Source organism: Protopterus annectens, chromosome 5.part1, assembly GCF_019279795.1.
Source record: "Protopterus annectens isolate FY-2018-M chromosome 5.part1, PAN1.0, whole genome shotgun sequence".
NCBI lineage: Eukaryota > Metazoa > Chordata > Ceratodontiformes > Protopteridae > Protopterus > Protopterus annectens.
The window spans coordinates 464842281-464856862 of NC_056736.1; the positions used below are offsets into that span (position 1 = coordinate 464842281).

Below are 14582 nucleotides of genomic sequence, written 5' to 3' on the forward strand. Positions count from 1 at the left end.
AATATTTATGGGTACCTGGACAGCAGAAGGAATAAGGATTTTACAGTAGTCCAAAAGAAATTTGGGCTGAGAGATGACATTTAAGTATGAAATTTAGATTTCAGAACAGACAATGAGAGAAAGTTGTTAAATGCCCCATTAAGAAGATTAACGAAGTGCTAGGATAGGAGGTTTGAAAGGGGCCTGATGGAGAAAGTAAAGCTAACAAGAAGCTGGTAGATAGAGAGTAAATATGGCCACGGGATGAGGTATGGCAAGAAATTTGGAAAAAAACTTTCTAGGTCATAGGACAAGCATCTGATTTTCACTTGAGAATATTGCAATGGTGGTAAAAAAGGCTGGGGCAGAAAATGACAGTGTGATGCTGCCAAATATTGCAGGTATGACAATGAAAATAAGCAATGTGCAGATGTGGCAATTCAAATGGTAGAGGTTGCAGAGGAATGAAGGGTAGCGAGATGCAATGCAGTGCTGGTGCTTTGTTGAACAGAATGTAGGTATACGGATAAATTTAATGGTATTGCAGTGTGGTACTGGAAGAGTGGACAGAATGAGAAATCTGTGGCAAGGAGACCATTAAGGTTAGAAAGGACAGAGTGCTTTGTGGTTCCAGCCCATGGGATACTACTGGGGCACCAAGGAAAAATTGTGTAGTCATGGAACACAAATAGGAAGAGACGGAATTGAGTGCATAAACAGATTTTAAAAAATCCCATCTGGATTGCAATGAATGCAAATGATTGAAGGCTATGTATGAATGGTAGCATAACAAGGATAAGAGCTTCTTATAAAAAGAGAACAGGAAGAGAAGACCCTAGTATGTGTGGGGTAGAATATAGTTTGAAACTGTGGAATCTGCAAGGCTGAAGCAATTTTTTATTCTTAACAGAATGGGCGAATAATATGTGGATATGATGATACAGATTTACTGTATACTTACTGAGGCAAGACTGTTTGCCATTCTGAAGTAAAGCTATTAGAAGGTACATATGTATGTAACTTATGTTCAAAATAATTATATACACACGCACACATATACACACGCGCATATACACACACACACACACACACACACACACACACACGGTACACAATTTAAATTTCACTTACCGCAATTACAACATTGCCAAAAATTAGTACAATCTGGAAGCAGCGTACACCACTATCACCCTTCGGCATCTTGATAGATTATATAGGACCTGCAGATTGGAAAGAAAATAGAAGTTGAGAGATACGTTAGAGACCAATTTAAAATATTGTACTAGTTATGTAATTCAGGGAAAGGCAGCGAAAAAAAGCAAAAAAAAAAAAAATGGTTAAGCTTACAAGGCTGCATTACAAAATATACTTAGTTCTTATAAGAAGGTTGAAAAAAAATCAATAAGAAATACCATGCTTTCAATAAATTAACCAAAAATATTAAACTTTTTAATACTATCATACCCCTCGGTTCTAGTCATTAGTTTAGTGATCCTTCCCTGATCCCAATTCTAATTATTTACTGAAATTCTAGTACAAAAAATACATCATTGACAAGCATATGGTGAACTGTTATCCCTAATTGAAAGAGAAAGAAAAGCTATTTACATAAATAAAGCTATAAAAGGATTGAGAAAGAAACTGCACCTAGTAAACTTGCACAGTAGAGACAATACCTATATTAGTATTAAAAAGTGAGGTAATATTCAAAAGGAATCCAAAGAAAATAAAATTAAAAAGTACAGTTGTGTAAAATCTTACTATAATGTTTGAGGTCTTTCTTCACTAGATCCCCATCCTAGGGCAACCCAAAGTCTGGCCAGTATACCAAAGTCTTATGTTGCTTTAAGGTATGCCATAAGTCACATGTATGCCCCTCACATAGCATAGGGTATAAAAGTGATGTATAGAAGTACCATCCTCAGAACTGAAAATCCCAGTAGGAACGTCAGTCCAGGAAAACTAAGAGGCAACCAGTACATACAGAAGAAAAACGGACCGGGGAGGAGGGAAGGAGTGAATACTGAAACAACGAAGGAAAGGACATCTACTGTTATGGTAAGGTTACTTACTATGCCCTTCCAGGTCTAGGACGTATGCTCAACTGAGCAAACAACCGAAATCCAAATGGCCGGGCATACTTATGCAAAAGTGCTTTTCACAGAAGTAGGACTGTTGCCGAGGCTGTACTATGGTGTGGGTAAGGGAAATTTCCCTTTTCTCAGTCTCAGTGGGAGAATATTAAAGTAGGGGTGTGTGGGGGGCACAGTACATGTAATGTTTTTTTCATCACATCTTTTAATGAAAGCGCTTTTTCGATAAAAGCGCTTCTAAGTGTGTCCAGTTTTATGGATTCGGACATTTGCTCAGTCGAGCAAATGTCCTAGATCTGTCCTTCCATATCACTGTTGCAGTATTCATAACAGAGTGCCAAAGCTCAATAAGAAACTTGGGAGGAGGAAGGACCAGCATAGCTCCCTAGGAAACCATGAAGGATGGCCCTAGCAAAACCATCTAGTTCTGGAAATTCCATCCAACCTGTAGTGCTTGGTAAAAGTATACACAGAAGCCCAGGTAGCTGGCTCAAGTATAGAGTTAGTATCCAAAATCTTGAGGGGAAAAAAAAAAAAAAGCACCAGAAGAAGCCACAGCTTTAGTAGAATGAGCCTTTACAGAATACGAAGGCTCTTGCCATGAAAGGAACAAAAAAATAGCTTTTGAAATCCAAGAAGAAATGGTCTGCTTGGATACAGCTAATCCCAAAGGGTTGGATGAAAAGAAACCAAGAGCTGATCAGATTTCCTAATAGTCTTAGCCTTATCCAAATAAGATCAGTTGTCTATGCACATCCAATGTGTACAGCACCTTATTAGCAGACTTTGGAGAAGGGAAAAAAGTTGGCAAATGAATAGACTGATTAAGGGGTAACTCATTCACCACCTTTAGCATAAAAGTAGGATCAGTATGCAAGGACAACCTGTCCTTATGAAACACCAAAAAAGGAGGACAAGCCATAAGGGCTTGAAGCTCAGACACCTGTCTGCAGAAGTAAATGCTGACAAAAGAACAGTCTTCAAAGAACAATGTTACAAGGAACCTGAAGCTGCAGGCTCAAAAGCAGCCTGAGTCGATTACTCCAAATCAAATTAGGATCCCAGAGAGGAGGAATAGGCTTTCCTCAGAGGCCTAATATGAAGGATGCCTTTAAGGAATCATTTAGCTTCAAACCTAGAAGCTAAGAGGACATAAAGGCAGACAAGTAGAGATAGTTGATAAGTGGGCCTTAATATAAAAATAAGCCAATCCAGCATTGAGAAATTCACACACGAGAGAACCAAAGGACCATCCACAAAAGTGAATCCATGGTTTAAAAGAGAGACCAAAAATTCCTGGAGGACCCCAAGCACATCCTCAGAAGAGAGGTGTCTATGTGGAATCAAACTGCTATCACCCACAGAGTTAGTTGAAGAGTAGACAGATGGGAATGAATAAAAGATCCCTTGTCTTGTGAGAGTTGGTCCACCTTGTGAGGTAACTTGTGATGGTTGCCCTTGGCTAAATGCAGGGGAAGTAACCAATGCTTTTTCAGCCAAAAGGAGTTGCCAACAAGATTTTGGGGGGTTCTGCTGAATTTTGACCAGGACTTTTGGAATGAGGGGAAGAGGAGGGAAAGCAAAGAAATACCCCCCTTTCAAGAAAAAAGAAAAAAAGGGTGTCCACCTTCCACACCAGAGGACTTGGGACTCTGGCACAAAAGACAGGAAGTTGTCTGTTCAGAGAAGTAAATAGATTTACTTGAGGAGTACCCCAGTGGAGGACTATGTCCAGAAGGACATCCCTGTGAAGCATACAGTCATGGGACTTAGTTAAGTACCTGCTCAGAGTGTCTTCCACAATGTTTAGACCTGAGAGAATGTGAACTGCCTGAAGAAATCACTTCATACTGGACAGCAAGATACCATACCAGGAGTGCCAATTGGAAAATATAAGATTTTGTTCCCCCTTTTGTTTATCATTGTGGTGTAGTCTGTAAACACCTTGAGAGGTCCAGAGCAGCGAGGATGAAAAGCCTGAAGAACTAGCAGAAGGGTTCTCATCAGTTTGACACTGAGGAGGAGACCAGACCCCTGCACCTTTAGGGATCCAAAAGCTGCTCCCCATCCACATCTGAAGCATTTTGTGAACAACTTCTGATAGGGAAGAGGGGGATGAAAATGGAGCCCTCAATTTAAGGATAACTGCTGCATCCACCAGTGGAGTTATTTCTTGAAACAAGCTAGGAGATAAACTACAAAATTCTAGGGGATGTGCATGCTGAAGCCAAACTGACTTCAGGAACCAACTTCCTCATGTGAAGTTTGGCAAGAGGGAGCATAGGGATGGTGGATGCCATGAAACAGAGTCTTCAGAAACATCCTGGCTGTAATGGGAAGCCAGAGGAAGAAGAGCTTAAAAGAAAGAGATGAGGATCAAGGCCTTGGGAGGAGGCAGAGATGCCAGCACAGTCTGAATCCTGTAACCCACAAAAACATTGTCCTGAGAAGGAATCTGAGAAGAAGCTTCATGTAAATCCCAGGGTCTGAACAAGAGAGACAGCAAAGATTTTACAACAGGATCTCTGGATTGCATGCCTGAAAAAAAGCAGGTTGTCCAAGTAGGAAAAAACTTGGATCCCATGAAGCCTGCAAAAAGCACTCAGAAGCAAGGCATTTGGTGAATAACCCTTGTGGCAGTAGAAAGGCCAAAGGGCAAAGCAAAGAACTGAAAATGCCAGTAAGCAGAGAAACGCAAAACCTTCCTGAAAAGGGTATGGATCAGAATGTGGAGATAAGCATCCTTGAGATCCAGAGACACTATACAAGCCTGGGGAAGCAAGAGAGAGAACAAAGTCTGAAGGGACAACATTCAGAAATTGGGCACCTTCAGAAAAGTGTTTAGATGAGAGAGGTCTAGAATCAGTGCCAAGTATCCTCCTTTCTGGGTACTGGAAAACATCCTGGAGTAAATCCCCCACCCGCCCCCCCTTTGGGACAGAGGCACCTCTTGAGTAGTACCTACCCCCCCCCCCCCCGAGTCAAAGGTCCTGAAGCACCTCTGGTAAAAAGAAGAGTTGTTCCAGAGGGGGTTGAGGAAGACTCCTAAAAGGGAAGGGATTTCCATATCAATAAATACCCCTGGCGAATAATGGACAGAACCCAGGAATCCTGATTAACCTGCAGACAAACAGGGACAGAGAGTGTGGCTGGGAAGAATAGGATAGTCAGACAGCACCTGTTTTTTACCTGGAAAGTAAGACTTCTGAGGCCCTGAAGTTTATGTAGCCTTAGCAGGAGGGGCCCACTTGCCACTCTTTTTGCCCTTAGGAGGAAGAGGGCAAGGCTGCCTGCAAACTAAGGCTAGCTTATTGGGGTAGTTTCTCTAGGAGTGTTTCGAGTCCCTACAAGTGTTTATTATCATAGTCTCAAGAAAGGCATCCATCAACTTTGCTTGGATATCATCAGGTAAAGGTTGTAGCCAAAGCAAAGAATACCTCCTCATCAGTGACACAAAAGCAGCAGCCCTAGAAGGGGTATATGCTGCATCATAACTACATTTAATGGAATGACAAGCCATTTGGGAGAAGTCCCTAACAGGGAAAGAGCATATAACCAGGCAAGTCTGGGATAGGAGAGCAAGCACAAACCTGGACATATGGGTATGAATTAACTGCCCTAAAAGCCAAGGTAGCTGAGGTGTAAACCTTACCTAGGCTTTCCATGGTTCTACTGTCTTTATTGGGGATCAGCAACTTGAGCAAAGGAAACAACGGAGGGCCTGTCAAGAGGCTACAGACATCTCTAAGTGGTTAGCATCAGGACACTTAAACAGTCCTCAGGCACCCTCAGGCACCCTATAAAACCCATCAGATTAATTGGGAGCAGGGGGCTGAGAATCTGGAGCTTTACAGGCATTGGAAAATGCATCCAACAAAACAGAAGGAACAGAAGGTTTAGGAGATTCCATCTGCAGCAACTCATAGTATCTCTTTTGAATATCAGAGACCTGAGCACAATCCTTTTTATAGACCTCCATCATCCTGGAGATTGTATTGCTTCAAAGGGAATAGCAGGACAGGTAGATGACTATTCCTCTGGCCCATAGTCCGAAGGAGAATACATTTGTGAGTGTAAGCAATGGATTCCTTATCAGAATTCAACTACTCCTCAGAGGAATCCTGCTCCCACATGCTTTTAAGGGGAGTAGAAGACAAAGGGGAAGCTGTAACAGAAACACCCTGAACAGGTTTCAATGCCAAAGCATTAAACAACCCCTGAGTGAAAGCCTGCCACTCACTCTGCTGATCCTTAGGGACAGGAGAAACATGCTATTTTTTTTCTTTAATGGGACCTCTGCCTTAGAAAACCTGGAAGGCTCTGACCCAGTACAACATTCAATAGTAGTAGTAGGGACTAACACCCAGAGGCCCCTCAGAAGTTATAAACCATGGTCCCCCCGAACATCCAAAATGGACATCTACAAAGCTTCCTCGGATGTGCTTAAAGCCGGATCCCACCAGCCTCCAACCTGGTCACGGCATAGGAATCCAACAAAGCCAGGTGATTCTCCAGGCATTCACTCACCTTGGAAGAAATGTCCAGAGGCTGAACAGTGGAAGATTCCAGCCTAGGCTTCTTGGCCTTCTTCCCCGATAGCTGTCCACTGGGGTGGGAATTCCCTCCATCATATCTTTCACGAGAGGTTTAAGTCGCCAATTCTCAAGATACAGTGCTAAAGAAAAAAGCCTACTATGCAAAGTGTTAGGCAAAAAAGCCTGACAGATGGAACAAGACATATGGTCATGCAAGGCACCAAAGCAAAACAGACACTGTTTGCAGTGGTCTTTATGGGGAATCCGTCTCTCACACTGGTATTTATCCATCTTGGATGACATGAAACCTGACAAGCAATAAAAAGACAAGTAAAAAAGGAACCCCAATGGGGCACTTATCTGCAGGTAACGGAATATAGGCATTCAGACTAACAGCAAAGAAGTTCTGAGGAAAGTACCTCTGAACATCATCTTTATGCCCTATGCTACAAAAGGAGCATAAGTGCAACATATATGGCATACCTTACGGCTTTGGTGTACTGGCCAGATGTTGGGATGCCCTAGGCAGGGGATGCGTAATGTTATGAATACTGCAAAAGTGAAATGGAAAGACATCTTCAGAATGCCAGTATTTTAAAAGTAACCGTCTGTTTATTAAAAGTATGTACTAAGCTAAGAAAACCATGGAAAAGGAAAAAGAGGGGAGGGGGCTCAAGTTTATCGTAGCAATGGCCAACAGGTAAAGGTAATTGTGAAATCTAGATGAAGGTATTAAATGACTTCAATTTTTGACAATTGTCAGGTCACAAATTTGTGCAAGTCTTTGGACACTTATCAAAACTTATAAGAAGTCCTGCAAAAAGTGTGCATGTTCCCCCAGCTGCCTTTGTCACAGTCCTCCCCCAGCACCCATAATACAATTGAATTTATTGTGCATGGAGTGATAAAGACTCTGTGGCAACTTCCATGGTGATTCTCCAAAACCAGAGGTTAGGAGTAGATTCACAAAGGAAATCGGGAAACATTTCTAATTCAAGTTAAATTGGACTCATAAATGGGATATGCATATATTAGGCAAAACAAGAGCATAAATGTGAGAAAGTGTAGCTTCGGTGGAAATTTGTTTCTTCTGTGCTGAACATCTAACCAATACTCCCTGTTTAAAATGATTTGTCTTCCAAATTCATAACATTAATGACGGTTAAAAACAGGGAAACTAAACTTGTGATACTATTTATGGAAACTGGTCACAGTATGAATAAAACTAGTTGCTATAATCAGACATTTGCAGCACTGGATATCTTCCTGCTTATGTCACTGCACATTTTATTGCAAATAGAATTTAAAGCTGAATATAATTTAAATGTCATGGCATGCAGCATCTACCCAATGCACTATTATTTTAAATGAAGATGTGAATAGACTGGAATCAATATCTGAAAAATTCCTTCTTTAAATGCAGTTTTCACATTAATAAAAGATCATAAATGGAGCTTTCATATTAAAATATTTGCATTATATATAATGCAAATCTGTTTTAGAGATGTTTTTGTTGGAAACTTTGTTTTAGTGAATAAGTAGGAGAGTGACAGAGATGTAATAGTACAAGGCTTCTGACCACATTATGTTTTTAGTGCAACCCCCTTCAGTAAAACATCACTAGGTCCTCAGTCTGTGTTCTTCTGATCACATTACTAAATTATGTTCATATTAAAAGCAGCCTGGACTCCAGGTACATGCCTCTCAATCTCAGAGAGAGAAATCTGGACAAAGCCAGTGGCACAGAGGCCCAAAAATTGGGACAATTTTCAAATATTGAAAGCAAAAGGCAAGCACAGGTATAACTATTCTAAAACTGTGTCAATGTCCAGTATTTGGCATTTAGTACATTTCCTCTTGAGGAGAAAAGGAAAAACATATGCCTCAAGAACACCATTAAGCCCATCTCACATTAATAATCCAGGACAATTGGCAACCCTAGCCACATCACAGTACAATTGAGTCCAGCAGTGAGGACTGGGCGACAGCAATACATAAAGTGGGAGAACCTTCCTATTGCAAAACATAGGAAGCTTCTCGTTTGTCCATTGTACTAAATAGACAAATGCACACTTTGTACAGTCTCTCTCTACTTTTCAATATCAGATTTCTCCAATTGCTTATACAAAAGGCGTAGAACTGCACTGGAAGCATGCAGAGTGACTCTACCCAATCAAGCTAATCTAGTTCAATTTCACAATGATCCTCAGTCACTAGTTTTTGCAGATGCCGTTTATATAGTAGCAGAATACATAATTGTCTTTAGCCTCACTAAGTTTGATAAAATTTGAATTTAACTGCACCCAAGAAAAATATCTGTCCTTAGCCACACTGAGTTTGATAAAACTGAATTTTACTGCAGCCAAGAAGGATCGGCCGAACTAAGAACAGCTTTTCCGAACCCACAAAGAGCAAATAATTCACATGCAAAAGGCTTTAGTACCAAATTATATGGGGAACTGAACCATACCATGTTGCAGATAAATATGAAAAAGTAAAAAAAATCAACACTTTCCCTACCACCACTAAAGTGTCATTGCTCCCTTTACTTGATATTATCAACTCCCAGGTAACAAAGCTGGGGGTAGGTGAACAAGTTTTGTCAAACTGGTCAGACACAATTATGGGCTACCACTGTGCTATAGTATTTCTTTGCATGATACTGCACAGATTGTCCATTCACTGTGATAAAGATGTAGAATGTAGTCTAAGTGAGGGTCACAGTCATCGTAAGTTCACTCTTACTGTACAGCTGCTGGAATACAGCTATTGCGGCACTCCTGAGACTATTCTGATCCCCTCCCCCACCACCCCAGTGATTGTTGGTTCAGCAATAATATTGTAATGATTAATGCAACTAGGACAACTATTACCACAATAGAAAAATATGCAAGAGTCTCTGGAAAGGACCCACGTGCAACTTCCCATCCCATCATTTTAAAATGAATTTGTGACATACACAAAGATTAGAGTGCTTCCACACCAGTGTGGAAATGCCGTTTCCTTGCAAAAGTTTTTTTGAACTTTGGGTAAATGTGAAATTTCCCTTAACTGTGACATTCTTTGCATACAGGTTTGATCATCTGTGGGATGGGGCACAAAAAGTTTTTCTTAACCTGCAAGAAGAGTCCAACTCTCAGCTGAAGCTTCACTTCCCTGCTGACTGGCTCTGTTTTGTAGTAATCAGAAAATGTATTGCACAAGAAACTGCAGTCATTGATCAATTTCTTTGTATTGGTGTCTGTTCTGGTGGCTTTAGGTGCATCTTTTTTCACGCTATAATAAATGTTTAGTGAACATTAACAGATCTAGCTATTCAAATCCAAGAGTATAAACCTAGTCCAGGGGCTCTGCAATGTCAGCAGAGATCAGTAAACCAAGCACATGACTTGGTGCTCTTAGTGATTCTTTGACTTAGACAAGGTCCAAAGAAAGTTTATGTGGACCACCTTATTATGGCTTTAAGTCCTAGAAACAATGGTAGAAATAGTGCACGGTGTATATACACAAGTATGAACAGTGTTTATACTCACATAGGGGTTTGCAGTAGCAGTGAGTGAGCATCTAGATTCAGCTGAACCCCACGCAGCTCATACTGGTGATTCACTAGAGGTCGGAGGGAAAACAACAGAATGCAAAATGCCACACAGGATAAACTTTACTACAGACCAGTTATCATGGCAGCAAATCACATAGAAGGGAAAAAGAAACAGGCCAATTGATTCAAGTATCATCTGTGAGGGTGGTAAAGAAGAGAAGTCTGAATGAGGAAGTCAAAGCTGGACATTTAAAGAAGCTAAACCAGTACTTGTGTGTGGTACAGAAATGTGTGCAGTAAAACTAGAGCAATTGAAGAAGCTTGAGGAGAGGGAGGTAAAGCAACTAAGATGTCTGGTAAGATGTACACAGAGGGCAAACAAAAATGACAGCAGAAGCCAAAGTAGCTCCAACTGAAGAGAAGCCAAATTATGGTGGCTAGACCAAAGCAAGAGGCTTTTGGAAGAGAAGCCAAATTATGGTGGCTAGACCAAAGCAAGAGGCTTTTGGAGAGAGAGGAAGAAGGCAAGAGAAAATAAATATCCAGCAAAGAGATTAATGGATTGTGTGAGAGAAGACCTGCTGTACGCAGGCATGACTGTTGAAGAGGGCAAGAAAGGGGTAGTGAATCAAGTGACAAAAACCTGACACCTCAACCCATTCAGAAAAAGGGGAGGGGGGTTGATTACCTCTCCTTGTTATACAGCTCTGCATCTTAGCTTTTATCTCCATCTTGAGGGCAAAGATGTGTGCAATCTTTTGCTACATACCAAAGCTGGCTTTTTTGAAGCAAACTATGCTTCATGTTGTGGGTGATGTTTTTAGAAGCAACTATCCTTAAGCCAAAGTAACTGGTCTCGAGAAGTTCTCAGAAGAGGGGCGTTTTATCTCATATTATATATAAAATTGAATGGGACTGTGCCACCTTACAGCCACCCCCTCCACATTTAACATAACCAAGTACAAGTTTGCAGCAGCAGTGAAAAGGGGGAACTGGAGTGAAAACAATAACTAATGCTGGGGCACTAGACAGTCTACTGACCTTCCCACCCCTGCAGCGGCAACAAACTAAGGAGCATCACAGGGCTCTATACTAAGGATGTCTGAGAGTCTGATTTTTAAATTCTTACTGTTAAAAGGCTGCTGTTCCATGCACCATTTATTAGTACAAGCAACACTGTAGTATAGCTCACCAAGTCTTTTCAAAAAACAGAGCGGATACTTAAGAAAATGGAAGGCACACAACCCTCAGTCTTTTCAAAAAACAGAGCGGATACTTAAGAAAATGGAAGGCACACAACCCTCAGAGTAGGCAAGTTTTATTTTAAAGGAATATGCCCAAATCCTTTCCCTTTTCACCTTACTCTGACACAATCAAGGAAACGCTGCTTATATAGTTACTCAGGGTGTAAGTCATAAACCCTGTACACCACAGAGTAGGGCCAGATTCAGACAACTACTGCAGTTTACCAAAAGCAGTAAGCAATATATAAACAATTGTATATAATGAGACCCTGTACATAGTCTTACCCATTGTATAGTCATAACGTTCCATACATAGTACAAGTAGAAAGGAGGTATAGTCATAACGTTCCATACATAGTACAAGTAGAAAGGAATCCCCAGATTTGTACAGGATTCCATAATACCAGCGGGCGTATTGGCTGGTTCCAATAATACCTAGGATCAGATCCACATACATGTCCTTGGTGCAGCTTCTGACTGCAGAAAACTTCCCCTCCCTGTTGAGAAGTACATCAGCATTGAAATTATTTGCAAACCCTTTTCACATTAGGAAAATAAAATTTTCCCCAGAAAAACATACATGTCTGTGTAATAAACAATAAAGACACACACACACACACACACACACACACACACACACACACACACACACACACACACACACACACGTCGTGTTCTGCATCCTAACAACTTCCACAGAATGAAGCACCCAACAATGAGCCACATCACAATTAAGTGGCTAGTTCTTATAAATAGCAGTTGGGAATGACAGCAAAGCAAAAGCAGAAAACAAATTTCTGTTCTCTGCTGTGCTTTTACACCATAAGTGTGGCATCAGTTGGAAATACTTGTGACATCAGATGGTATATTATAAATTCCATTCAGAAATGCAGACATTCCTTTTGTACATCAGTATTCAGCATAGGTTCATAGGTTGGTACTAGGCTATCAGCCCTAGGGCCTATACAAGCATAGCCATAACAATTCCCTGGCTATTTCTTCCCACACTATTTACTTCCCTGGACCCCTGTCTAGCAGGGCGACTGACGTGATCCCAGAGGTGAATTTCCTTTCTCCCATCCAATCGTCAAGGTTCCTTTTGAAGAGGGCCAAAGAGGCACTCTGCTTGACATTTATGGGCAATCTATTCCAGAGTCTGGGGAGTCTCTGGGTCAGGAACCTATCCCTCCAGCATATTTTCTTTATTGTGATGACCAAGGTTTAGATCCCTGGAGCATGTGGCTCTGAGGGATTGGGGATTTCTTTATATGTAGCATGTCCAACAGCTCTGGGTTTGACATGGCCTTGTATGTTAAGCAGAGATCACCTCTGAGTGGATATGCGACAGATTATAGCTGGAGTTTAAGGTGGTCAGCGTAGGGCATCTGCTTTGGGCCTGTGATTCTTTTAGTGCAGTATTTCTGCGTCCTTTCCAGTTGTTGCAGATGCCTTGAGAGGTACATACCAAAAGGGGCACTGTATTCTAGAATGGGTCTAATGAGGGATGAGTACAGTGGAGCAATGACCTGGATGAAAAGCCCTTGGTGATTAGAAGGATTTCCTGACTGTTGTGGCGATGTGGTTATCTAAGATGAGACCACTGTCCACCTGTGTCCCCAAGTCTCTTATCACACTTTCGGTGTTTAGTGTACTGCCGCCTATATGGTAATTCACAGGTACATGTTTTTTCCCCAAAGGGGATAATTATACATTCCTTGGCATTGAGCTTGAGCCCATGGCTCTGGCACCAAGCACATGTTTCTGTAAGGTCCTTTTGCAGAGTATCCACATCATTTGGGGATTCAATAATGGCTCCCAGTTTGCAGTCATCTGTGAACTTTGTTAGCCAGAGTCCCTTAGTGTTGGCCTGTACTTCAGAGAAGTAGATACCAAACAAGAACATTCCCAGGCCTGAACCCTGAGGTACTCCACTTGTCTGGAGCTGGATTTGGAGTTGGCTACTTTTACAGTGTGGGTTCTATCAGTATGCCAGTTAGCAACCCTTTGGGTGATGCAGAGATTAATGCCCAGCTTAGTAAGTTTATCTAGGATTCCAAAGTGGGGGATGGTGTCAAAGGCCTTGGCAAGGTCTAGATAGGCTGTGTGGACCACCTTACCCTTGTCCATGGCTCTGGTGACTGATTTGAAGACATCAATCAGGTTCAGGAGACAAGATCGGCCCTTCACAAACCCAAACTGGGTGAGGTCCAGTGTTTGAAGGTTGCAAATGTCTTTGTTTATAAGATCCATGATAATACGCTCCATGGTCTTGCAGATAAGGCTTGTCAGACTGATGGGATGGTAGTTTCTGGGATGCAAGGTGGATCCCCCCTTGTGGAGTGGGATAACTGTAGCTCTGCGCCACTCAGTGGGCACAAAACTGGAGGTGAGGCTATGATTAAACATGAGGTGAGGTGCCAGTTCATACTGTACACAGCCCAGGATGTCATCTGGTCCCATGGATGCTGTACTCTTAGCTTTGGAGAGTGCGTTTTTTTACCTGCGTGGCCGTTATTACTGGAATTTGGCAATCTTCCAGTACAGAGATGGGCCATTTATAGGGAGAGAGGCATCACTATCCTTGTCTATTACCTGCGGAACAGAGTGCTGACAGACTGCAGTATACATTTGCACATTAAGCTCATGAATTTCCTGGCCATTCTCCCTCAACAATTCTTAAGTAGGCAGCTCTGAAAGCACAATCGTCCTTTCTTAATTACAGGATATTGTATCACTGCCCATTCATAAGCAGTCACAAACAAATGGATAACTGTTTGACACCACCATCCCCATGTGGAGTGCTACACAACCTGTTCAAAAGTGGTAGAGGTGATATGGCAAGTCAGCATGCTAATATTAACCACTGCACTTGCCGCACCAGTATTGTGGCAATCATTCAACACATGCAAAGAATGAGGTACTGCCGCACCAGTATTGTGGCAATCATTCAACACATGCAAAGAATGAGGTACTCAAAACTAGAATCAGTAATAATGTAGCCAACAGTCACAAAATGACAAAGTAGTGTGTGAAAGAAGAATGCTGAAGGCGATGAAAAGGAAGGTGGGCAAACAGTGGTGCAACCAGGGTCTTCTATTGCAAAGAAATCTGACCAAAGCAGTTGTGGAAGCAGAAGATGACAAATGAGGAGAGAATACATACTGCGGGACAGTATGAGGTGAGAAAACCAGAG

At 41.7% G+C, this 14582-nt stretch overlaps 1 protein-coding gene across 1 annotated transcript in view; it reads right to left on the minus strand.

Annotated features, from left to right (window-relative positions):
• Nucleotides 1-14582, minus strand: part of UPK1B (uroplakin 1B) — a 140342-nt gene that overhangs the window by 69174 nt on the left and 56586 nt on the right. Inside the window, exon 2 of the mRNA XM_044073120.1 lies at nucleotides 1111-1199. Coding sequence (XP_043929055.1) covers nucleotides 1111-1179 — 69 coding nt within the window. The 5' untranslated portion in view covers nucleotides 1180-1199. The remainder of the gene's footprint in view (nucleotides 1-1110; nucleotides 1200-14582) is intronic.